General features: G+C 45.5%; 1 protein-coding gene across 3 annotated transcripts in view; it reads left to right on the forward strand.

Annotated features, from left to right (window-relative positions):
- The window catches only part of DOP1B (DOP1 leucine zipper like protein B), an 870,802-nt gene that overhangs the window by 573,591 nt on the left and 271,693 nt on the right, over positions 1-25,518 (forward strand). For all 3 annotated transcript variants that reach the window (XM_086935393.1, XM_086935394.1, XM_086935395.1), the window contains exons 19-20: positions 3,623-5,228; positions 15,441-15,552. In XM_086935393.1, coding sequence (XP_086791519.1) covers positions 3,623-5,228; positions 15,441-15,552 — 1,718 coding nt within the window. The remainder of the gene's footprint in view (positions 1-3,622; positions 5,229-15,440; positions 15,553-25,518) is intronic.

Here is a 25,518-nt window from a genome sequence, read left to right on the forward strand (position 1 = left end):
CACAACTTTGTTTTTGAGGAAATCCTGGCCCTCCCTTGCACTAGTGGGTAACTTCGGGACCTGTGTGAGGAAAACAATAGCTCCCTTCCTCTGGACCTGGGTCCTAATTATAGAGCCCATTTGGACCATACTGTTCATAGACTGCGACGAGGTACCGACGGATAGAGCGGGGCCTCAGCCGCCGAGCAGTTGCCGGGTGAGGTGAGGCTTACCCCCACAAAAAGCTGGGGATGAAGAAGTAGCTCTTGAACTACACACACATGGGATACATGTCTGGTAGGGTGGTAACTAACCACTGATCAATTTCTCTTCTGTTGAATATATTAATGCTGAAATGCTCTTTTCACTTATGATTTTTTTGCAGTAGCACACATCACTCCAGGTCCTGAAGAAAGCCGGGTCAATGATCCAAACGGCTGAAACATGTTGACCCCACTCTTAGCCAAAAGATAGTTAAAATTATTCCAACACTTTCAGGCGGATATTATCATTTGGCATTAGGACAATTCCCAATAAACATATTTTTTGTTCTCCTAGTCATTTTTATTACACTCACATTTATCACTTGCACTGCACTCCATCAGTCCTTACATACCTTGAACAAACATAGTGGCTGAGTCGTTTGGAGAGTAGGAGGTCTAGTACTTTTGTACATTAGCCTAGTTCCGTCAAATGGGTGGGCTGATGGAAACCATACTCAAGCCTGGGATTGGACAAGTCATGTAAAATTGGTGAACTGTAGTTGCTCCAATATTGGTGGGTTTTCCGTCACACCCAATAGACCGTTTTTTTCCCTGTAGTCAGTCAGGTTCGTACTTGGGGGTATGGAGTAAAACTGGTCTTTAAACATTATCCCCTAGAACCTCCCCCACCTTTCTTGTTGTCAGCAAATTTCTGCCTGCCAAACAGCAGCTTCGAAAGCTGCAAATTGAATACGCCCTACTGTACCGTGCTCGGCTGCGGGTCACATACCATGGAAAGCAACGCTTCTTCACCAATGGTCAACAAGTTGACGATTTCCTTTGCACCGTCAGGAAAAACTTAGGCTCCAGGGATTCCCAGGACCGATTATCTCAATCCCCATCGCTGGGTTCTGACTGATGATCTCTGATCCACCTCTCTCTACTTCAGCGATCCTGCCTTGGGGTGTCGTCGGTGCCAATGGTCTTCTTGCCGTTTCTGAGACGCGGCGTCTGGGTGAGAACTGGACTTTTGCCTGAAAGCGGCGATGCCACTCTTGTTGACTGAATATGGTATTATGACTTGGGGGGGATCTTTACCTTCACTGTAAATTTCGCACATCGTAGCAACTCTTTTCTACACAGCCACCCTCTCCTATGGACATCTCTCTCTATGTCTGTTTGCGACAGGGCTTCAAGGAGCATACACCCACTTATCCTCGGGAATCTCCAGAGATTGCCCTAGTGCGCCTGATACTGCGAAGTGATGCAGCATCACACTCAGTTTCTTCACTTTATCATACTCTTTACACCATTCAAGACCCAACACGGAGTGCAGCTCGAGGCAAATGGTCCGTGGAGATGAGTTTTGTCCTCACAGACGAGCAGTGGACTTACTGCTGCAAGCAGGCAGACCAAAGCGCTTCCAGTAGCCGCCTCTGCATCCTACATTACGAGTTCCTTCATCACACATATTACACCAGCCAAGCTCCACCTCTTTAAATTGCGTGATAACGACAGATGTGATCGTTGTAGCGCCATAGGGGCTGATTTCCTACACTTGTCCTGGGACTGTAGTGCTGTACGGGAGTACTGGTGCCAGGTAATACGGCCCTAGAACAAATAAATTGCGCCTCCAGCGTTCTCCCATTCTCGCCTTACTAGGTTGCACTGAGAAACTAGCGGTGAAACACCGGAAATTCATCTCCTTCAGCCTCCTCTTAGCTAAACGGCGTATAGCGTGCAGATGGGGTCGGGGCAGGGCACCTAAATTTAAAGTTTGGATCCGAGATATGGTATTCTGGCAGGAACAAATGTATGCATTTGCGAAACTGCTTCCCCCTACCTCCCGTCCCCGGGACAACTGGGGACCCCTTACGACATACTTACTCTCTCATCCACGCGATGATGTCGACAATACACAGACCGACAATGTGGTGACCACCTAAATTATGCATGCCCATCCACTCTTACAGACCCACCTTTCCATTTGACTGTTTACAATTCGTTGAAACACCTGATGTAATAGAGACTTCCAGTGTGATTTATTGCTACAATCATTGTATTACCTCTGATGTTATGTATTGCTCTGGGACTCACTACTTTCCAATCTGGCCTTAACATCTGCCTCATTGCCTTTATTATTTTGCCTAAGCTTGTACATTGGATATGATACATTGCCTGTACCTGTATTTTTCCTCTTTGAAAATACATAAATAAATACATTTAAAAAAACAATGTCTGTTTGACTCTTAGAAGTAATGTCAGTGGTCCCACGACTGACATTGATGAAAAAAATAAGCTTCCTGAGTAGGTGACTGTGTTCCTATGGAGTTTGTGTAGATCAGGCTTACCACTCGTGGTACAAAGGTCTCTACAGACTGGGAGTAAATCTCTCTATTTCCTTATAGTAGTTACATCTCCAGTGTGCATTAGTTGCCCAAGTTAAATTGCAGTATGATGACTGTTCCCCAAAGGTTTCAACGCCTAAACATTGGTAGTCCCAGTATGATTGTTTGAAATCTTTGAATTGCTGTCTGCTTGAATTATTTCATCATAAACTCTGTCAAAAAATTGCCCCAATCTTTATTAACTTATTTATTTATTTATTTGTTTGTTTACAAATATTTTAAAGCACAGATCGTGCCACATAGATAGCAGAACACTATATAAACAAAGAGAGTTTTGGGAGATTCCAAAAACGTACAACAATCAGAGGAATCTGAAACGAGATTTATATAGAAATTGAAGGGATGTTAAGAGTGGACTAAACATTAAGACATGATATGTGTTCGGGAACGGTGGGTAGGTCGGACCTACTGGAGGACAAAAATAGAGGAAGCTTGTGGTGTGCCTTCTGCTCATTACAAGACTAGGAACAAGGCTAGGAAGCTACTGATTTTATCAGATCCTCTATCCATCTCCAAATTTAGGCTTGTGTTGGTGTTTGTGACTATGTAGCAGCACAAATTATATGTGTCAGAAAACACTTAAAACCTACGCAAAGGAACTTGAGTAATGCTTGGTGAACTGTTATCTCTTTGTTGGAAGCATATTTGTTTTGAATTAATCTCTCTAGCTCTGAGCACATAATGCCCATCATATAGGATGGTACAACAATGGATGTGATCTTTGGCGTGATTTAATGTTAATGGGTTATTGTTTAATACAATAGAACGAATTTCAGAAGAACAACTCAAAACAAGTTTTGACAATCCCTCTGTATTAATACCACTGTTCAGTGGTATTACCTATTGTTTTAAAATATTCAGTTTAGCAATATAAAGTGCTAAGGAAATATTATTTAAATACAAGTTTCTTCAAAATGGTTGATGGGTTGGACTATAAATGTTCTAGGTAGCCTAAACAAAAGAAAGCAAGTTTTGGATAGTTGGTATTTCTCTGTAATTCTGTTAAATATTTTACTTATTTGTCCCTTTCAGAAGATTTCAATTACTGGGTACGAAGAAAAAGAACATACTTTAAGGAATCAGTGGGAGGCAGAGATATCCCAGAAAGTAATTCCGAAGACAACCTGCAAATGAGTCAGTTCACCACAGTGGACAGAGAGGCTATATGGGCTGAAGTTGAGAAGGATCCAGAAAAAAATCAATTGAAACTTGAATGGCCTGAAAATAATCCATTATACGAGGAAGACCCTAGAGCTACTGCAGATGATGACAGGGATAACAGTGAGCATACTGAATCAGCCGATACTAGCACAAGTGCCATGGACAGTGAGAATACCTCTTCCTTCTCACCTCCTTCTTTTGATCTTCAGGACCAAAGCAATGAGGAGAATCTTGATAGTAATGCAGATGGTCAGGAAACATGTGTTCCACCTGGTCAGTCTACTGTGCTGCGTAACAAACAAAATGCCTTGCTTAATCTTGCACGTACTGATTCTGAAAAAACACAGGCCTCTGAATCCCTATCTAGTGATGAAGAGGCAGAATTGGAGCTTCAGGCAATCAGGACCTCCAGGATGCTGAAGTTGCAGAAGGAAAAACAGGAGATGATTGAAGCGCTATTTAAACATATTTTGTTGTATTTACAACCTTATGATTCTAAGAGGGTGTTGTATTCTTTTTCTGTACTGGAGGCTGTGCTCAAGACTAACCCCAAAGAATTTATTGAAGCAATCTCTGGTAGTAGCATGGATACCAGCTCTACCGCTCACTTGAACTTAATTTACAATCTCATTGTGCGCCACCAAGAATCGCTTGTTGGGCAGAGTTTTTACGGAAAGCTTCAGACTCAGTCCCCCACCATGTGCCCCCATTCCTTGTTGATCGAATTGCTCACTAACCTATGTTTGAATTTCTTACGGTCATATTATCCATGCTACCTTAAGGTCAGCCACAAAGATGTCCCAGGAAATCGAGATGTGCAAGTTAAAAGTGTTGAAGTCTTGATCAGAATGATGTCCCAGCTGGCCACTTTGGCTAAATCATCAGATGGTAAAAATGTAGAGTTCATACACAGATTGCTAGCAAGGTGCAATGTTCAGGAGTTTGTTCTCCTTTCTCTCTCTGCCTCCATGTACACTAGCCAAAAACAGTATCAGCTCTCCACACCTGAAAGGGCTAAGGACACAACAGTTGAAAAACTCTTTGAGGAGAGCCTAATTAACTTTGGACAGGACCAGATTTGGAGTGAACATCCTCTACAGATTGAGCTACTGAAACTCTTACAGGTCTTGATTGTCCTGGAGCACCATTTGCAGCAGCTTCACGAGGAACAAGGTAACCCGAGTGACCTCTCCAAAGAATGGCAACAGTCCCTCAACTTCCAGCAATCCATCAATGCCATGCAATATGTCCAGTCACACCCAGTGACATCTCAAGGACTCTTTGTCTCTGCTGTGATTAGATCGCTGCGTCCAGAATATGGCTTTGGCATGCACCCACCATGGGTGAGCTTAGTTACATCCTCTCTTCCATACTTCGGGAAGTCATTAGGGTTGACTGTTGCACCGTTCGTTGCGCAGATATGCAAAAATCTAGATGACCTGGTCAAACAGTATGAACAAGAGTCTGTGAAGATGTGGTAAGTAGTTTTCTATTATATACATGTATTCTTTTTTAGAGATTCATTTAAAACCTATTAAATATCATGTAATTATTAAAGGCTGTGACTGCAATATTCAGTAATGTTTTCATACGGGCTGACTTTGTTCTTAAACACTTTCTCAGACCCCTGGTCAGAGACCTGCTCTCTCCCTCAGCAGCTCAGCTGTTGTGCCACTGACCCCATTTCACCTCTGCTTTATAGGTGTTGGAGGCCCTTCTCCACCCGCAGGCTCCTGCCTGCGCCTCATCCCTGGTGGTCCAGTAGGAGAGACTTGTCTGTCTCTGTCTTTGTGCCCGTTTGTTCTGTCCTAGTTAGTGTGTTGTTATTGTGCCGTTTTACCTCTTTGTGACTTTGTGCCTGTTTTTCTTTCTTTCCTATTGTTCCTGTTCGTGTCCTCGGTACCAGTTTCCTTCAAACATCTGCTGCCCCGCAGCCCCCCCCCTTTGCTAGTTCCCGCTCCCAGCTGCGCATACCTCCCCCCTTCCCTATTTAATTGCCGCCGCTGCTCGGGTGTCCGAGCAAGTCCTCTGACCGCCTGGTCAGAGACCTGCTCTCTCCCCCAGCAGCTCCGCTGTTGTAGCACTGACCCTGTTTCACCTCTGCTGGTAGGTGTTGAGGCCCTCCTCCACCGGCAGGCTCCTGCCGCCGCCTCATCCATGGTGGTCCAGTGGTAGAGCCTTGTCTTCTGCTGGTCCGCTGCTATCTGTCTCTGTGTTTATGCCCGTTTGATGTGTCTTTGTTAGTGTTTTATTATTGTGCCTTTGGTGTCTTGTTATTGTGACTTTTTTCCTCTTTGTGACTTTTTGCTTGTTTTTCTGTCTTTCCTGTTGTTCCTGTTTGTGTTCTTCGTGCCTGTTTCCTTCCTGCCGCTGCTACTCCCGCAGCCCCTCCACCCTGCTGGTTCCCGCTCCCGCCTCCCAGCTGCGCTTCCCTCCCCTATTTAATGGTGGGTGCCGTGCAGCCGCATGCAGCAGACGCACCAAATGCAAGCCCGTCTGCGCCCGTCCGCAAACTGACCGCGCCCAGTGCCAGGGACCCTGGTTCTCCGACATCGCACCGCTACGACTCAGATGCCCTCCTCGTACTCAACCCAGGAAGGAACAACAACTGCCAGCTGTGTACGCCGAACACCACCCAAGGCCAGTTCTACTGCCGACAATCCTTCACCATCCTCTGCAACGCCACGACCACCACACCCACGCCGGACGCCAGCACCAATGAAACCCTGAAGTGCATCCTCCTCAACGTGCGCTCACTGCACAGACATGCCGTGGAGATCTGGTACCATCTCAACATCCTCTCGCCAGATGTCACCTTCTTCACAGAAACCTGGACCAGTGCCTCATCCGCCCTAGACATCGTCACCGTCATCCCTGACGGATACCAGATCCAGAGGAAGGACCCCCCAACCGCCCAGGAGGAGGACTCACCATCACACACAAGAGCTTCCTCCGACTCTCCACTTCCAGCACGAGAAACCCCACCCACCACCACCGAACACCTCCACTTCCAGACCACCCCTAGAACGACGCTTTGAGGCACACTCTCCTACAGACACCCCGGGCCTCGCGCTTCGCTCACCTTGACCATCGCTGACCTCATCGCACCCATGCCATCGCCTTCATGGGCTATATACTGCTCGGAGATCTGAGCTTCCACCTCAACAACCTCAGCGATCCTCAACTCCACCGCCCTCCTGAACAACCTCACCAACATCGGACTGAAACAGCTTGTCACCACCCCTACCCACAAGGCAGGACACACCCTCGACCCCATCTTCGCAGGAGGGAACAACATTTGCTTCAGCCACACCATGCAGCCCCTCTAGACGGACCACCACTGCATGCATTTCTCTTTCAACACTGCCACCGCTCACTAACCCACTCCACGTCCACCATGAAGGAACTGGAGCAAGGTCACAGAGGAGCACCGCAACTCCACCCACATCCACGTCCCCCCACCCCCTGCCTCGACCGACACCAAGTCTGTAGAAACTACACCGCTGGATCACCAACTGTGCAGACAAGCTTGCACCCGACAGACAACGCCCCTTAAAGGCCACCTGGTTCACCACCGACCTCCAAGAAGCTAGACGATCCTGCAGACGTCTCGAAAAATTATGAAGGAACCTCAAAACCACTGAAGACCAGACCACCTACAATAACCCCATGGCAATATACCACCAATCCACCTAGAGGACCTTCATCCAGAACAAAATCCTCACCAACTCCAGCAACTCAAAGAAACTCTTCTGCATCATCCAGCAGTTCACCAAACCCCCAGCGAAGCCACGGATGTCACACCGTGCAACAAGCTCGGCTCCTACCTCCACTTTAAAACAAGACCCTCTACAACAACTTCAAGGAACAGACTCCAGAAACCACCCTTGCCCCCAGCGATGACAGCCAGCCCACCATCAACGCCTAGACCCCGATCACCACTGAAGATACCACCACGACCATGAAGAGCACTCACTCATGAACCCCCACGAACCCCTGCCCTCCGCACATCTTTCACAGTGCTACTGCCATAGCGCCTGAGCTACGACGCACCTTCAACGCCACCTTCGAATCTGGCACTTTCCCCGACGACTGCAAATGCGCATAAGTCCAGCCCCTGCTCAAGAAACCATCTGCAGACCCGACAGACCAGAAAAAATACCGACCCATCTCTCCCCTTCCCTTCGCAGCCAAAGTCACCAAGAAGATCGTCAACGCCCAACTGACAAACTTCATCGTCGAGAACACCATCTTCGACTCTTCCCAATCCGGATTCCACAGTAACCACAGCACCAAGACCGCCCAAAGGATCAGACTCCTGCTTTTCCTTTCGGAAACCTCAGAGATCAACTGTGGAGTAACCCAAGGATCATCGCTCAGTCCCTCGCTCTTCAACATCTACATGGCCCCCTCGTCGCCATCGTCAGACAGCATGGACTCAGCATAATGTCCTATGCCGACAACACCCACCTCATCCTCTCCCTCACGAAGGACTCCAAAACCACCAGACTCAGCTTCCAGGAAGGAATGAAAGAAGTCGCAGCTTGGATGAGCAGCAGCTCTCTAAAGCTCAACTCAGAGAAGAAAGAAGTCCTCGTCCTTAGGCCCACCCCCTCAGCTTGAGACAACACCTGGTGGCCCACCGCCCTCTGCAACCCCTCCACCCCCACGGACCACGCACCGGAACCTCTGCATCATACTCGACTCCTTCCTCACCTTGACTCGCCACTTCAGCGCCATCACCTCCACCTGCTTCAGCAAGACCTTCGAGTGGATCGCCCCCGAAGCCAGAAAGACCGTCACCCACGCACTCATAACAAGCAGACTGGACTACAGAAACGCCCTCTACGCTGAAATCAACAAAGCCCTGCTACGTAAACTTCAGACCATCCAGAACACCGCGGCAAGACTCTTCCTCGGCATCCAACGACATGAACACATCACCCAACACCTGCGAGACCTCCACTGGCTGCCCGTCGAGAAGAGAGTAGCCTTCAAGCTACTCACCCATGCCTACAAATCCCTCCACAACACTGGACCCAAATACCTCAATTAAAGAGTTACCTTCCACGTACCCAAAAGAAAGCTCCGCTCTGCCGACATCGCCCTAGCAGATATCCTGCCCATACGCAGAACCAGAGCGGGTGAAAGAGCCTTCTCCTACATTGCGGCTCAATTGTCAACCAAGAAACACTGTAACTCCAATATCCAGTCCAGTACTCCTCTTTCATTGAAGGAAAGACTTTTTTTAATAAGTTTATTAATTTCTAAACCAAACATTTTGTGTGAAGTTAAACCGTATCGTACAAAAAAGAGAAAAAGAACAACAAACAAAACAGTCAACATAACACTACTGAGCAGTGTTGATTATTCTTTATATTCTTGTGGAACAAAGTCTAGAATTACATTCGTAGGACATTTATGTCACTTAGTTTAGAGTTATTTATCTGGTTTGTTCTATACTACATTCATCGTCCTCTTCTTCCCTCCTTTTCATGAGGACGATTTTATTCTTCACTGTTTGTTTCCACCTCACTCTCTCCCACAATCAATTTCTCATACATTCCCCTTCATTACAATCAATTGTCAAACACATTATTGTCTGTACGGACCAGTTGCATTGTTAGTTCTTCCTCTAGAAGCCATATCCTGGAGCCATTTCTTACACAAAGAATACACAATTTGTAGCCAAGCATTATTTTGCTAACTTTGAGGATAGTGCTGCTATCTTGCCACGAGGAGATGTTCCTGGCCTGTGTAGTAGTCCAGAGTAAGAGAAGCACAGGCCCCCTCTCTCTGATGATATGTGACCCAAGGAGCTCACAAACTGTTAAGCAACGTTTATGGGAAAGAGGCCTTTAGACTCCAGTGGACCTTGTACTAAGAATGCCCTACTTTATGGAGATTTTGTGCACAGTGAACATTATAACTAGCATATAACCAGGTAGAGTGAGCTGCAGTTTGTTGTATAATACTGCAGATAATAACGCCCACCAAACTGCCCCTTGATCCACATGGCAGGTTGCAGGTTGGACACAACAGAGTTGAGACGCTGGTGAAGAAATTGTGCTAGCTTGGATAAGCGGTTCACCCTTGCTCCTCCTCCAAAACACAAGAACAAGCATGAGCGCTACTGAGGCGATCGAATCGGCTAGTGCCCCACCTTAGATTCTGAACATTCATATGGGGAAGGCGGGACTCGATTTCAAGTTGCGGTTCACTCAAAAATACCAGCATTTCCATGCAAAACCACCCCAATAAGGAAACTGTGTGGGCATGCTCAAACTATGATAACTGAGAGCAGTGGAGCTCCGTGCATTGACATCACACCACAGAGGCACCTAATTGATGCCATCCAGTGGCCTCCTTTTTGTTCAGATGCCATACACTCTCATTCATTGTCATACTAGTTTTAGGCCCACACATGGCTTCCAGCCACCTTGATGGATAGCGCTGGCCCATCTTTTTGATTTTTTTTTTTTACAACCAGATTTTATTGGTTTTCAAATACATCATCTACAGTCATAGGCACTGTGCATCTTCAGTCCGGTACATAAAACACCCTGCCATTATTTCTGGTGCATTTATTCAGAACTTACTCCCCAACATAACTATCCCCCCTCCCTCCTTGGCTGGCCATCTTTTTGATGCCACCCTTTTTACAAAATGGGGATATCAGACGTGGTCTGAGAGCAACAGCAGCAGATGGCAATTCTAGCGACCCACAGGATCCCATCCATAATCAGAACATGATGTTGATATGAAATCACTGCTCTGAGCCATTCAGGAAAGTTTAAGGTGAATAAATAGCAAGATGGACACTTTTAACGCTCGAATGGCCTCAGTCTCTCACAAACTACAAAATCACAATAGCAGGCTAACGGAAGCGGAGCAGAGAATCTCAGCCTCGGAGAACAACTTCAGTACCAGAGGAGAAACACTGCTGAATATAGAAAATGTACTGCATGTTATCGCTACTTAGAGTCAAGATCACACCACAATAACATTCATATTTAAGGGTCCCAGTCTACCAATACAGACAAAATGGAAGATTATATGTAGCGTCTATTGCTGTCGGTATTTGGCTTGGAGGCCTTCTTGCGCCTTCTGGTGGTTGAGAGAGCCCACAGGTCGCTTGCCGCAAGACTCTCTTATAAATCTCAATGATCAACTCGACCTGCATACAGAGCTCATGCCCTCCCCCCTTGTCCGGACTCCAGAACATTTGAGTCCCGCTAAATGCCCATCTGCTAACTACTACAGCATAAACTGTGGTCTCACAGCATTGGTATCAGATGACATTTGCCTCCTCTTATTGACTGTTCATGATTGGCTCATGTTCTACCTGCTGTAATTTCCCTAACATGAAAGCATGATTGTAAGAATTCAGTTCAAATTCAGTTCAAAAGTTTTTGAAGGTTTATTGAAGATCAGCACAGCATAGCTCCTGTCAGGATTGCAGCAAGATGCAACTGCCTTCCAATTACAGAATGCTACATTAGCAAAGCTCTGTTTAGAATCAAGAACTAATACAGAAACATAACAAACTCTTGCCTTAAAGAAACACACTAATGTACATATAAATAATGTAAAAACACTGGATAAGAAATGTAACACATCCCCTTCATTACAAATGAACACGAAGAAAGAAATGGGAATGAATGGTTACACACAATCTCGCAAAGAAATGGGCCTATTTCTGACCCGTACATTGTTTTTGATTCTAGATGCAACAGAATCATATTTTTGTTCATGATAAAACTTATCATTACACATTAGGTTTTCCTGAGATTGATTGGTATTTTGTATAGGACACTTACAGCCCGATTCATCAAGCGAAATTGCGCTCGCAAAGGGCCAGATTCTGAGAATCTGGCCCTTTGCGAGTGCAATTTTTGCATTTGGGATTCATCATCCCAAATGCAAAAATCGCTATTAGCGAAATCGCATATTTGCGAGGAATTGGATTTAAGGAATCTCTAGAGATTCCTTAAATGCAATTCATCAACCAATTTGAAATTGCGAATTCGCAATATCTGGTCGCTATTTACCACGAAGTCTGACTTCGTGGTAAATTGCGAAAAAAGAGAAAAAAGCACTTTAGTGCATTTTTTTCTTTTGCATGTTATACACACACATATCCTTTGGACATGTGTGTGCGCAACACCTGTTTAAATTTGCATTTCAGGGGTGCTACAGGGTGTCCTTTGGACACCCCTGGCACCCTTGAAATCGCTATCTTATTTGCGATTAGCTAATTGCTAATCGCAAATAAGGAATGTGTAGGAATTGCATTTTATTTTGCGATTCCTACATGAATCCCGTTTTGCGAGTCTGTAATAGCGATTCCTTATGAATCGCTATTAAAGACTCGCAAAACGGGTCTTTGATGAATCTACCTGTTAGCTACTTTCCTAGAATTCCAAACTTTACCATCTTGGGTGACAATGGTATTCCTGAACACTTTTTTAACTTGAATGGGTCTACCATACTTACTCATGCCCTTACGAACCAGACACGGCTTCAGAATCCTGACCCAATCACCAGCTTCCAACTCATGTTCTCTTGTCTTCCACCTGCTGTTGTACCACAAAGAAGCTTTGTCCTGCTTACAAACAACTCTATTGGCAACTTCCTGAATATCAACTTTGTTCTCCCCTACATTCCTACACTTTTCCTTAAACCACCACGGACAAATAGCAGAAGCTGGGGCCCTTCCCTTAAGAAGTTTAAAAGGACTAACCTCTGTGGTAGTGTGTGGAGTTATCCGATAGGTCCATAATTTTTCTCTAATGACATTCAACCAATCCCCTTTCTCCTTGACTGCATCAGCAACAAAACCCTGCAACACTCGGTTAAAGCGCTCAACCTGTCCGTTCTCGTGAGGTTCATAAAGCGATGTGCAAATATGTTTAATCTGGCAAATCTTCAAGAAATTCTCCATTTCTGCAGAAACCAATTGTACTCCGTTATCCGAAATTAAAGTAGCTGTACATCCCTCCCGTGCAAAAACCTCTCTAAAAGAACTAATAACAGTGTTTGTAGTAGCCTTAGCAACAAATTTGACCTCAGGCCATTTCGAGTGATAATCAAGGATTACAAGAGCAAAACGTGAAGTTTCAGGTAAAATAGAGAAAGGACCAGAGATGTCAAAAGCAATCTTATTCCATGGAACTTGAGGCCATTTGAAAGGTCTGAGAGGCGGAACATGAACCTTCAGCATCTTATCACTATTACAACATTCATTGCATTCCCTGACCGTCCGATCAATAAATCTATTCATTCCTGGCCACCAAGAATACAACCTTATCAAACGTTTCATTGCAGAAATCCCAGGATGTGTCTTGTGTGCCAAATTTAGAATCAGAATTCACCTTCACACAATAGTTCATCAGCAACCACACAATAGTTCATCAGCAACATGAAAAAATGGTAGCAATTCTGATCTAATATTATTTTTACTAGGCCATCCATCCAGCACACATTTCTTGCGATGAACATACATATCATCTGCATCTTGGGACTCTTTCCACTTCAGTTCAGTGATGTCTAGATATTGTACCGGAATGACATCAGTAATTTTCAACACAAAATCAACATCTTTAACTAAATTTACCTTTTCTCTACAATCCTCGCATGAAAAACGTGACAAGAAATCTGCAGTCACATTTTTTTTCCCAGGAATATACTCCACAGAGAAATTGTACTCCTGCAATTTGGATGCCAGGCGTACAATGCTCGCCGTGGAGTTCCAGCCTCCACCAACCGACAGTATGTGTATTAAAGGTTTTTGATCTGTTCTAAGAACAAAATTGCATTCCTGTTGTATTGTAAGTGAATCACTGCATCGAAAACAGTAGACACATACTTGTTTAAAAAGAAAATCCTGGCTTCAAGGATTCCTCCCTGATCCAGAGGAATTTATTTATTCTTCCCAACACTGCAAATCCCTCACATGTCCTGACTTAAACCCATAATTAGTTTGGATTAAAAAATGAAACCACTTTCTGGGCAGAAACAGCGCTATACTCTGTAAACATTAAAAACCAAAGTAAGTGGTTTTTCCCCCAGAATTGATGCATGACACCTCACAAATTGCAACTTGACCTACACATGCCTAATCTGTGAACATTTGAAAACCCGATGCATCGTCTCCTTCCAACTACTGACCTATTTCAAAGTGTGTCTTATCAAAATTTAATTTCACACCTGATTTGATTCAAGTGTATATAAAAAATGGCTACTGAATTATATTAATTGATGCTTTTTGAGTCAAATTGCATCAACAATTAGACAAGAACATTTGATGATTTGTCGGTTCATCAGAGAAGTATTGACTGCATCTAACTAGGCCACTGAGCTCATTACTTTTAGTAGCCATTGTCCTTTCAATATAATGTGACTTCCATTATCTCATCTGCAGTTCTTGTACTAATTCTCAGTGTTGTAAACTCACTCATGATATCCTGATCTGGGCATCATTCCCTTGAAAGATAAAATTATTATGGAGGAATTGTTTCCACAATCAAAATGGGCCAGATGTACGACCATTTTAGCATGCGCAAACGGGTTTGCAAACCCATTTGCGCATGCAAAAACAGCATGGGGAATGTACAAACCCTATTTGCGATTTGCAGTTTTTTGCGACTTGCAAAATAGGGTTTTGCTACTCGCTATTTGGAAGGGGCGTTTCCTTCCTAATAGCGAGCGCAACCCTATGTAAGAATGTTTTGTGTCCGCAATTGCGGACGCAAAACACTCCCAAATTACAACCATCTTCAAGAGGGTGGCAATTGGGTTGCAAAAGGGAAGGCGTCCCCAGGGCACCTCTACCCCTTTGGAAACGCAGGGGACCACTGCCTGACCTTAAAAAATTAAACTAAAACGTTTCATTTTTTTTAAAAAATGCATCCATTTTCCTTTAAGGAAACCGGGCTGCATTTAAAAAAATGCTTTATTTAAAAGCAGTCCCAGACATGGTGGTCTGCTGAGCCCAGCAGGCCGCCATACCTGGGAGGACCTGCCATTCCCAATGGGGTCGCAAATTGTGAGAGGCTCATTAATATTTATGAGCCTCTCTATTTGCGACCCCATTGGGAATTGCTAACAGTGTACATCCAAAATAGCGCCTCGCAAATTGCAAGTCACAAAAGACTCGCAATTTGCGAGGCGCTATTTTGGCCGTCGTTCATCTGGCCCTACATTGATTATGCGTGCGTAGTAAATTAAATTAAGTAAATAAAGAGGTAGAAGACGGGCAACTACAATGTGGGGAATTGCCCATTATTGTCTATCATACAATCCTCAAATCAGTTGAAACCAATGTGAATCATGTTATCACCAGTTAAGTCACTCTGACTGTGTGCAACCATTCATCTTAAACCTACACTGAAGCATGCCGACCAAATAACAAGCATACTCCACATGTAATAATGAGCAGAAATTGATAACAACCACATTGTATCCGAGTATTAACGATGTTCATAGAGTATGATGCATATCATTGCCAAAATAAGTCTTTTTGTGATCTGTAATAACTGATTACTGAATTTATATCTTGTTTTTTAGTTTTGTGAAGTTACCATTGAATCCTCTGCAATAGGCACACTAGGAGAGTCACCATACATTTCTTGAGAAGAATATGTTTCTTTAAACTGAAATGTTTATTTGCTTCATTCTCTCCTAACAGCACAACATCGAAAAGGGAAAATATTTCACCTGATTATCCTCTGACTCTATTGGAAGGCCTCACAACCATCAGCCATTTCTGCCTTTTGGAGCATCGCATGCAGAACAAAAAGGTTTATATTTTGTAGTCCTGTGTTAATCAGTTATCAATATTCTACTTTATCACGTTTGTTTTTATGTTTCGTTTGAGAAACAACAGGACTTATCCTCCACCCCATCGTGTTTTTGCTCACTCTGTAATTACACACTGGACCAACCATAGACTAATCAACTTTGATCGCAAACTAAAAGGAATAGTCAGGCCAAAATCACGACACCATGACCCCTAGGTAAAGGAACAGAAGTAACCCCAGAAGATTTTCAGCCTTGTCTGTTAGGTGTAGTTTGGGACCTGTTCTGTAGCGAGCTACTGGACCCACATTATGTATATTCGTCCTAGTTGTGGGTGTCAATGAGAGAATCAAAAACAGATGGATGGAATTATTTGATCATCACATCAGTGATTAGGCAATCAATTCAAAAGTATGAAATGACCAGTGACAGAATTTGTCCCTCCAGGCTTTCATCATAGTCAAAAGTCGAACAAACCCCAAGTTCAGCTGTCGTAGCTCACAGGGCAACCTTGGAGTAAAGCCCAGCATACACTGACCAGTCAATCCCACAGCCAGGCCATGTACCAAATGTTTGTCTTTTAGTGGAATAGGTATGCATTACCTTAGAGAGGTTCAATCGCTGCCATGGGTCACCCAATAGTCTTCCTAAGATAATAGTTAACATACATTTTGTTGTGATCTTAAAACTTATTTGTGCCATCCATGCAGAGATATCCACTTGCTCACACTATTTTATTCCTGAGCTGCTGTCAGCCATGCAAGTTTTATTGAGGCAGTCAAGTGCCCAGATGGCCACATTAACACCAACCTATATTAATGCATCATCCAGCTGTACTTAAGCGCAAATTCCAGAAATAAAAAAATAAGTTTATCCCAGAAATGTTACATTCTAGGACACTCTCAAAATATATGAAAATAACCCACATCCTGATTCCCACTTCTAGAGCACTTAAAAAAAAAAAAATATGATCACAGTTGAAGAAATTATGTTTCTGGTGAATGAAGTACTCGGATCGATGGGTGTAGCCTTTTCAGTTTGGAACTGTGAATCCCATAGCCTCCAGAACTAATGAGCCCAGCTTTCCCCAGAAAATAACCTCCCCATGTCCACTTAGGATAGAGGGCTTCTCTAAAGAAGGAGAGTCTGCCCCGAGAGATAATTGCCGATAAGGCGCCTCTTTGAGGTGCTGATTTTCTCTCTTTTAAAACTGTTTGTGGACATTTTAAATACTTTTAAACTGTGTTAGGGAATTCTAATTGCTAATTGTGAGGGGGGATTGGTGGGACCGCAGTAGCACTGTGCACTTTTTAATACATACCATACAGAGGCCTTTTTTGGTTAATGCTCTAGTGGTTAGAATCCCGGCCCAGACAAATAAAATTGGCAGGGCGAACAGGAAACACACCGCTGGTGCGCTTAATGCACCCAACTGGGGCCACGGGCCAGGGACCCTGCCCCTCAACCCTCCCACCAGAGACTATCCCAGGGACTTTATGCTTAAAGCTAGAGGGACGATCAGTGCCAACTTTAGCCACTCAATGTGTGGCTCTGAATTAGTACCTGTAAGTACTGCCACTATAGTATTCCTTCTAATCCTGCATTCAGGGATTGAATCTTGGATGATCATACACCAGACATTGTTTGTCTTACAGAAACATGGCTTCATGAGGAATCTGGAATAGAGATCATCTAGGCTCTTCCCCCTAATTATCATATCATCCGAAGAGATGGAGTGGGTAGAAAAGGCTGAGGGCTCGCCATTATTGTGAAACATTCTAGCTGAAAGAGACCATTAGTTATAGATTCCTTACCTTAGAATTACCCTCAGGCGTCAGACTGGATCCGGGGAATTCTTCTGTAGCAGTACCCCTGCGCATCGGTAGGTGATGTCGGTCGACTTCGCATTCAGCGTCGTTGTCGCCAGGATGACATTGTGGTGTCTACATAGTCGCTGCCCCTGCATGCTGATGTCAGTTCTTTCTTTTTTCTCGCCAGCCAGCACAGATCCGGAGAGAGCTTGCCCTTTAGTTATTTATTTTTTGACTGAACTTTTTTTGACTTTTTTCAACATCTTTTTTGAGTCATTCGACTCCTGGTAGCACTAGGGATGTCCCATAGTCCGACCTGCTTCAAGCCTTGTGACTCACGTCACAAATTGATGTCCCTCAAGGATTCACACCGCATGTGCCTCTGGTGCCTGGAGCGTCTCCACGACCCGAAGTCGTGCTTTGACTGCCAGATCATGAATCCAAACACTTTGCGGGAACAGTCCAGAAAGCTCTTGGAGGCCCGCCAGTCCTCTCCACTCGCGTCCTTTTAGGTCCCAGTCGAGAGGAAGTCTTCGCACTCGTCGGGTAAGTAGAAGCATAAGAAGGCGAAGAAGCATTGCCACTCTTCGCCTTCTCCCCGTCCGTTTGCCGACACGGGACCTGGAGTGTCATCGCTCTCCAACACCGTCTTCGGAGCCTGTTTCTGGGACGGCTCCGCGCTTCCCTGCTTTTCCTGGAGCTGGAGCTACCCTACCCTGCCCAGCTTCTAGTCTTTTACGGGGGCACTTCATACCATTTGTGGGCAGCCCGACTCTGCAGGTGCACCTTCAGACCCGACAGACTCGGCTGGGAGCCCTGGGCCATTGATGCTGGCCGCTCTGCGGCACTGTTCGACCTCACGTTACCTTCCCCGGTGCCTGGTCTGGAGACCTTTTAGCTGACTAGCTTGAGGAGCCAGACTGGCAAGAGGAACTGGGTGATGCTAGTGGTTTGGATACCTCCCCAGATCATGTCGCCCCTGAAAGTTGAAGGCGGCTCACCCCAAGTCTCCCACCTCCAGACTAAGCCGGACCTCCTGTACTTTGCTGGGGTTCACTATCAACGTGCCGAAGTCGCACCTGATTCCCTCTCATAAGCTCCTTTTCATCGGAGCGGTTCTGGATACAGCACAGTTTCAGGCTTATCATCCCGAGCAGCGAGTCAGGGATATTCTGGCTATGATACCGATGTTTCAGCTTCTATTCCAGGTTTCGGTGAGAATGACACTGAGGCTGCTGGGCCTCATGGCATCCTGCATCCTGCTGGTGGATCATACCAGGTGGCATATGTGGGCTCAGTAGTGGGACCTGAAGTTCCAGTGGGCGCAGCATCAGGGGAAACTTTCGGATGTCGTCCAGATCTCGGAATGGACTGCACGTCATTTGCAATAGTGGCTCACAAACCAGGATTGAGTCAGCAGCAGATCCCTCTCCCTTCCCCAACTAGAGTTCACAGTAGTGACTGATGTGTCACTCTTGGGATGGGGCGACCACCTGGGAGAGGTGAAGATCAGGTATCAGGGGTCTCTGGTGTGGTCTGGTCTCCATATCAACCTTTTGGAGCTTGCACTGAAGGCATTCCTTTTCTTCTGTTAAAGAAAAAGTAGTGCCTGTGTTCACAGAAAACATCACTGTCATGTAGTACTGCAACAAACAGGGAGGGGTGGGATCGTGGACCCTATGTCAAGAGGCTATTCACCTTTGTACATTGCTGGAACATCAGGGCATATCTCTGGTGGTTCAACACCTGACAGGTTCCCTGAAACACCAGGGCAGACAAACTCAGCCGCCGGTGCATGTTGGATCACAAATGGCGTCTTTACTCGGAGTTGGTGCCAGCTCTCTTCCCGCAGTGGGGAGAGCCTTGGATGGATCTGTTTGCCACCGAAGAGACCAAGCAATGTCAGCAGTTTTGCGCGTTGGAGTTTCCAAGGCGGCACTCACTTGGAGATGCTTTTCATCGCAATTGGATTTGCGGCCTCCTGTACTCCTTTCCACCTGTACCACTTCTACCCAGAGTGCTGAAAAAGATCAAGCGCGACCGGGCCCAAGTCATTCTTGTGGCCCCAGGCTGGGCACAAATAGTCTGGTACCCGGAGCTCTTGAGCATGGCCATCGATCAGACTGCTTTTTCGGGAGGATCTTCTGTCGCAGCTGCAGGGGACGGTCCTCCACCCAAACCTGTCAAACCTGCACCTTCTTGCTTGGAGATTGAGCTGCAACAGTTGACAGCTTTTGACCTTCCTACCGAAGCCTGTAAAGTCATCTTGGCAGCCACTAAAGCAGTATACTCCTGTAGATAGAACAAATCTGTGGCATGGTGCACAGCAAAGACTGTGGATCTTCTTTCTGCCCCTCTTTTCGAGGTTCTCCTCTTCATTCTATCTTTGGCCCAGCAGGGCTCTGCTCTGGGCACTCTTAAAGGCTAACTTTAACCTTTAACTTGAAGACCGCTTTCCTGCTTGCCATCATATGTGCTTGCGGGGTGAGTGAGCTTCAGGCTCTTTCCTCTCAGCCTCCTTTTCTTGCAGTTTATCCAGACAAGATGGTCCTTCGCACTTGGCCCTCTTTTCTGCCCAAAGTGGTTACTTCTTCCCACATAGGTCAGACCATCACATTGCCTGCCTTCTTCCTGCCTGTGCACCCTTCCAAAGGGGAGGAGAGACTGCACCATCTGGACCCAAAACGTACGCGGTCCTTCTACCTTGACCGCACTAAAGATTTCCGGGTGGACGATCAACTCTTCGTGGGTTATGTGGGTGCAAAGAAAGGTCAGGCTGTGCACAAACATTCCATCTTTCAGTGGGTTGTCCTGTGCATAAAAATGTGCTATTCTTTGGCGACAAAGGAACCTCCATTAGGACTGCGCGCCAACTCGAACAAGGGCGACAGCAGCCTCTACTGCTTTGGGACATGGAGTTCCCGCTAATTGACATCTGCCAGGTAGCCACATGGGCATCCCTGCACACATTCACAAAACATTTCTGCCTGAACAGCCAAGCCCAGAGAGATGGCTTTTTTGGCCGTTCTGTTCTCCAGGACTTTCTGGTGTGAAATTAGTTCGCAGACCCGCCTCTTGGGTTGGCATTCATGGAGTATCTATTCTAAGGTAAGGAATCTATAACTAATGGTCTTCTTCAGATGAACAGGTTACTTACCTTCGGTAATGATGTATCTGTAAGAGACATACATTAGTTATAGATTCATTACCGCCCCGCCCATCCTCCCTGTTCTACAAACTGACCTCTAGGGATAGGGACTCCCTTCCAGGGCCCTAGTTTTGTGCACCAGTGGTCAGTGTCTTGTATGTCTCTCTGGCATGGCAAGTCGTGTCAGAACTGACGTCAGCATCTAAGTAGACACTGTCACATCATCCCGGCGACCACAACGACAGACGTGGAGTCAACCGACGCCACCCACCGATGCGCAGGGATACTGCTACAGAAAAATTCTCTGGATCCAGTCTCATGCCTGGGGTAAATTCTAAGGTAAGGAATCTATAACTAATGTATGTCTCTTACAGATACTCGTTACCGAAGGTAAGTATCTTTAGTTGTAGAACCGACACCCTCACACTCCCCATGGCAAAACTCTTGTTTTACATCTCTTTCTCCCATACCTCCACATTTTCAGTAGGATTAGTTTATCATCACCAGCAAGTCAATGTATCCAGTCTGTGTCAGAAGTTCTAGAGAGTTTGGCCACAAAATGTACTAATTTTACCATCATGGAAGACTTAAATCATCATTTTGATGACTCCAAGGATTCTCAAGCCTCCTGTTCTGTGTACAGTTTAGCTCCTATATAAATAGAGCAAAGGTTCCAGGGCCCTACTCATTTAGGGCGACACCTATTGGATCCTATCTTTGCCAACAATCCCATTTTGGAAGTCCTGGATCCAGTCCCTCTCCCTTGGACAGATTACAGCCCTATCAGCTCCAGGTTTCCCAAACCATCCACATCCTCTAAGAGGAGTGTAATGACAGACCAACACTGTTCTCAGTTAAGTCGGGAGAGCTGGAGATGCTCCTTGAATCAATCCCTTTCCCACTCTAATCCCCAAGTTGCCCACAGTAAGATCACAGACTGGCTCACTCAGTCCTTAGAAATATACCTAAGCAGACAATAACTGAAAAAGCTAGCAATAAGACTGCCCTGTGATATGCCCCAACTTCAAAACCCTAAACAAAAACTGCAAGGTTGCAGAAAGGGAGTGTAGGAAAAATTATGGGGAATCTAAAAAAGAAATGTTATAGAGAGAAAGTTAGGGTTTACCACTCAGAAGTTCGTCTCAGCCAGGCATCCTATTTTGAAACCTGAATAAATCATGCCAGTAATTTCCCCAGAGAAATGTTAAAAGTAGCCAAAATGTTGTTGAACTCTCCCTTCAACGCACTTTTACATGAACCCTCAACCGATAGATGCTATGTTTCGGCCTCTTTTTTTGATGAAAAAATTCTTGAGCTGTATCAATCCTTTGAAAAAGACATTGGAAGTGAAAATTCCACCCCTTGCAACAATAGTTGGGAAAGTTGTCCTTCAATCCTTTCCCTATTCCCTCTCTTATCATTAGAGATGACTTTGCTTTTTAGTAAAATTAATCAGGATCCCCCCTCGATCCGGCCCCCCTAGGTTCATTGCTCTTGAGCATTAAATCATCCTCCCCATTTTGTTCCAGCTGGTGAACTTGTCTCTGGAATCAGAGACTGTGCCTCAGCCCTGGAAACATACAAATTTCAAACCTATTTTGAAGAAACTCAACCAGGATCCTACCTGCTTGTGAAACTCCTCCCTATTTCACATTTACAAACTTTTACTAAGGTGGCAGAAAAACATGCTAATCCAGCAAGACCTGACAATGTGATGTCAACAACAGCAGTGATGGAGGCCAGTCTAGCTGGGGGGACGATAGAAGGGTGCAGGCCTGGGTGTTGGCTACATCTGCTTGGGAGAGGATAGGCCTCATTAAAGTTAATCAAGTCCTTGGGCTTAGCCTATAGGCTGTCCTTTCAAGGGCACACCAACGAAGCCTTTTGTCCCTATCATAGGAGCAAGTTCACACCTCATTCACGCCCATCTAAAATCTAATTGCTGGCTGGCAGAAGGAAGAGATTGAAATAGCCATATAAACGATGAAGACTTGGCTCTTTAACTAGAGGGCCTCAACTGTCTTTTGACACGTACCTGCTTAGCCCCTGGCTATCCTCATGGGTGGTAATGCACTCTACAAGTCCATATAACATAACAAATGCAGTTTTAGCTTCCAGGGACTTCAGGCTGGGTAATGGTGACTTTTAAAAAGTCATCTTTCTAAAATATTTATAACAAATGCGATTTTGCCAGTGAATTGGGCTTGCACATATATTTCAAATATCCCCAAATTAAAATTTGTACAAATTTTCTAGGCGGGGGTAAAATGTATTAAACATAATACTCTATCCCACTGATTTCCTGTGGAACAGCATCCCTAATACACAGAAAATAGCTATGAAGGAATTTTCACTTTAAGGACATGTTTAAGATAACTGTTACATGTCCTACGTTTAAACACCATTAACCCTGCCTTAGTGAGCAGTAAGGCTTTACTCATGGGTGTCATATAAATATTTAAATGGAGGATTTTAAGCTTGACAGAACAAGTTATTTTGACACGTCAAATTTGCAGTTTAAGTCTGCACAGCCAGGCTACCGATGGCAGGCCTGCAGTCATGTTTGTATAGTCACTACAGTTAGTTGCCCAATGAGTGTTGCAGCCCGCTGGTGACATTTAACTTATAGGCACTAGGTACACTTTGGCTCCATACTCAAGCAACGTAGAGGTAAGTTAAAGATGACAATTAGAGCTATGCCAAATGTAATCAGGTTTAAAGGAGGAGGACAAGCACTTTATTGCTGTTTAGCAGGGTTACAGTACAAGGAGTTCCACAACAAGCAAAAATAGAGTTCAGCAAATAGAAGACAAAAAAATCTGAGGTGACCCTGCAGAAAGGGCAAATCGCCCCCCCCCCCCCACTCCCCCCCCCCCCGCCACAACCCCTTCTGAGTCAAAATGTTAGACTAATCAATACCTTGATAGGCTTCGCTGCTCAACGATGGAATGAGTACAGTTTGCCACTACTGTGGTGGGAAATGACTGATCTGTGCCCCTCTGAACACCTGCTGGTACCCCTCTGTCATCATCTTCCACGGTCACTCTACTAACCCTTCTCCTCATCTGCAGACTTCTTTGATTGCTCACAAATGCATCCCAGCATGCAGTTAGAACCACCATGGCCAACAAGGTGATGTGCCCCATTCTGCTCCTCCCTAAATAAGACTCTGCTCCAGCCTAGGAAACACTCTACCCACAAGAACTGCAACCAACAGAGACCAATGACAGCTGTCAGTGCTACTAGACAGGCCCTGACCATCCACTGCTAAGTGGAGGTTTCAGTCTGGGGCCTTCGGCAGGTATCACTACCAGCCGAGGGATCCCGATGTCCCTCTGGCTTCTTAGCTTTTAGGACCCTCAAGTCCTCAAGTACTAGACACCCTCCTTTCACTCTCACTTCTGTCACCTGAGGGACGTTGTCTGTAAACTGGCCTCTCAGTTCATGGTCTGTAACTTGAGACTGAATAGGTGCCTGGCAGTCCAGGATTTCAGGGGGTTCCCTACCCTCCTCAAAGGTGACATGCTTTGTCTGTCTCATTTAGATGTCTGTCTGGGGCAGGTCTCCTTTCCTGTGTCCCTGTGGGACCACAAGCAGCCCCTTCAAGTCAAGCATTACCTTACCAGGGTCAGTCTTGGGGAGTTTTCTTCTCAGAGCAGGTAACTCCTGACCTATTTGTCCTCCCACTATGGATTGCCTTCACCTCTTACCCTCTGCTTCCCATCTGGACTTCTGTATCCTCTGTCCAAAGACAGTACCCCCAGGAATCTGAGAGGTTGGGGCACCTGGTGCGACCACCCCTCCCAGCTCTTCTCTCACTGGTGGAACTTCCATGGCACGGATGTAGTCAGTGGCCATCTGGGGACTGACAATGACCCTCCTCTGAGCACACCCCCATCCCCCACCCGTCATTCGAATGATATCAGGGCTGTAGGGTAGAAACACGTCCTGCCCATGGGTTACCCTACATACCTGTCCTGGCACCTACTACTCTGACATAACCAGCTTTTCCAACACCATGGTCTTGCTGGCACAGATAACCTCAGAAAAAGTGATTGGGACCCCATTCTCTATGAGCTGGTGAAAGTAGGGACTCCCACCCTCAGGGATCAACAGCTTACCTTCGGCATCCACTTCCCAACTAAGGGACACTGTTGCATACTCTACTCTCGCCTGCTAGGGACAACCTTGCCCTAAGAATACAATAGCCATCCTTTATGGAGAGCTGTCCTCTTGTTGGGGGGTTCTTGGAACAGACGGAATCCTCCCATTTGTGCCCTGACTGGTAACAGTCATAATAACACATGGGTGCGAAAAATAGCACCCTGAGCTTCTTCCAATCAGACTCTCCCCTATGTGATCTGAAGGTGTATGGGAATCCTTTCCCTCAAAACTCTTTTGGTAACATTTGGGAAATGTCTTGGTTTCATCCTGGTCTTCCCCCTCTCTCTGTTGAGACTGCTACTAATCCAGATGTCAGTCTTCTTTCCAAGCTCTCTGGGCACAGTGAGTTTAGAATCAATTATGTGTTGGTACAACTCTGCAAAACAATCACTAAACATGTGCTCTTTTTATTATTAAATTGTAAATTCCATCATACACACTTACTTTGGTCCCCTGCACCCAACCATCCTGTGCCTACCATGATGAATACACAATGGCTATCCATGACCGATGTGACTGTTTCCGGCTATCCCTGAACTTCAGGCGATACTTCTTTAGGGTTAGACCAAACCTCACAACAAGGACTTTATTCCTGGGGGCATTTCTCATCCTGTCATATTTTTCCGGGGCCAATAAGGTATCCCTGTAGTCAGCATGTGCTTCCACAAACTAGGTCAGCAGTCCATCTTTGGCACTCAGTGCATACACAAGGTCACCTCATAGGCCCCAAAACACTTGTCTCCGTCATTCCCCATCACAAAGCTACTCATCATGTCTTTGGTGATGCAGACCCTATCAACTCTCCAAGACACTTCACTGTCATCATGGTCAAAGATTTTACCTTC

This window comes from Lissotriton vulgaris, chromosome 8 (assembly GCF_964263255.1).
Source record: "Lissotriton vulgaris chromosome 8, aLisVul1.2, whole genome shotgun sequence".
NCBI lineage: Eukaryota > Metazoa > Chordata > Amphibia > Caudata > Salamandridae > Lissotriton > Lissotriton vulgaris.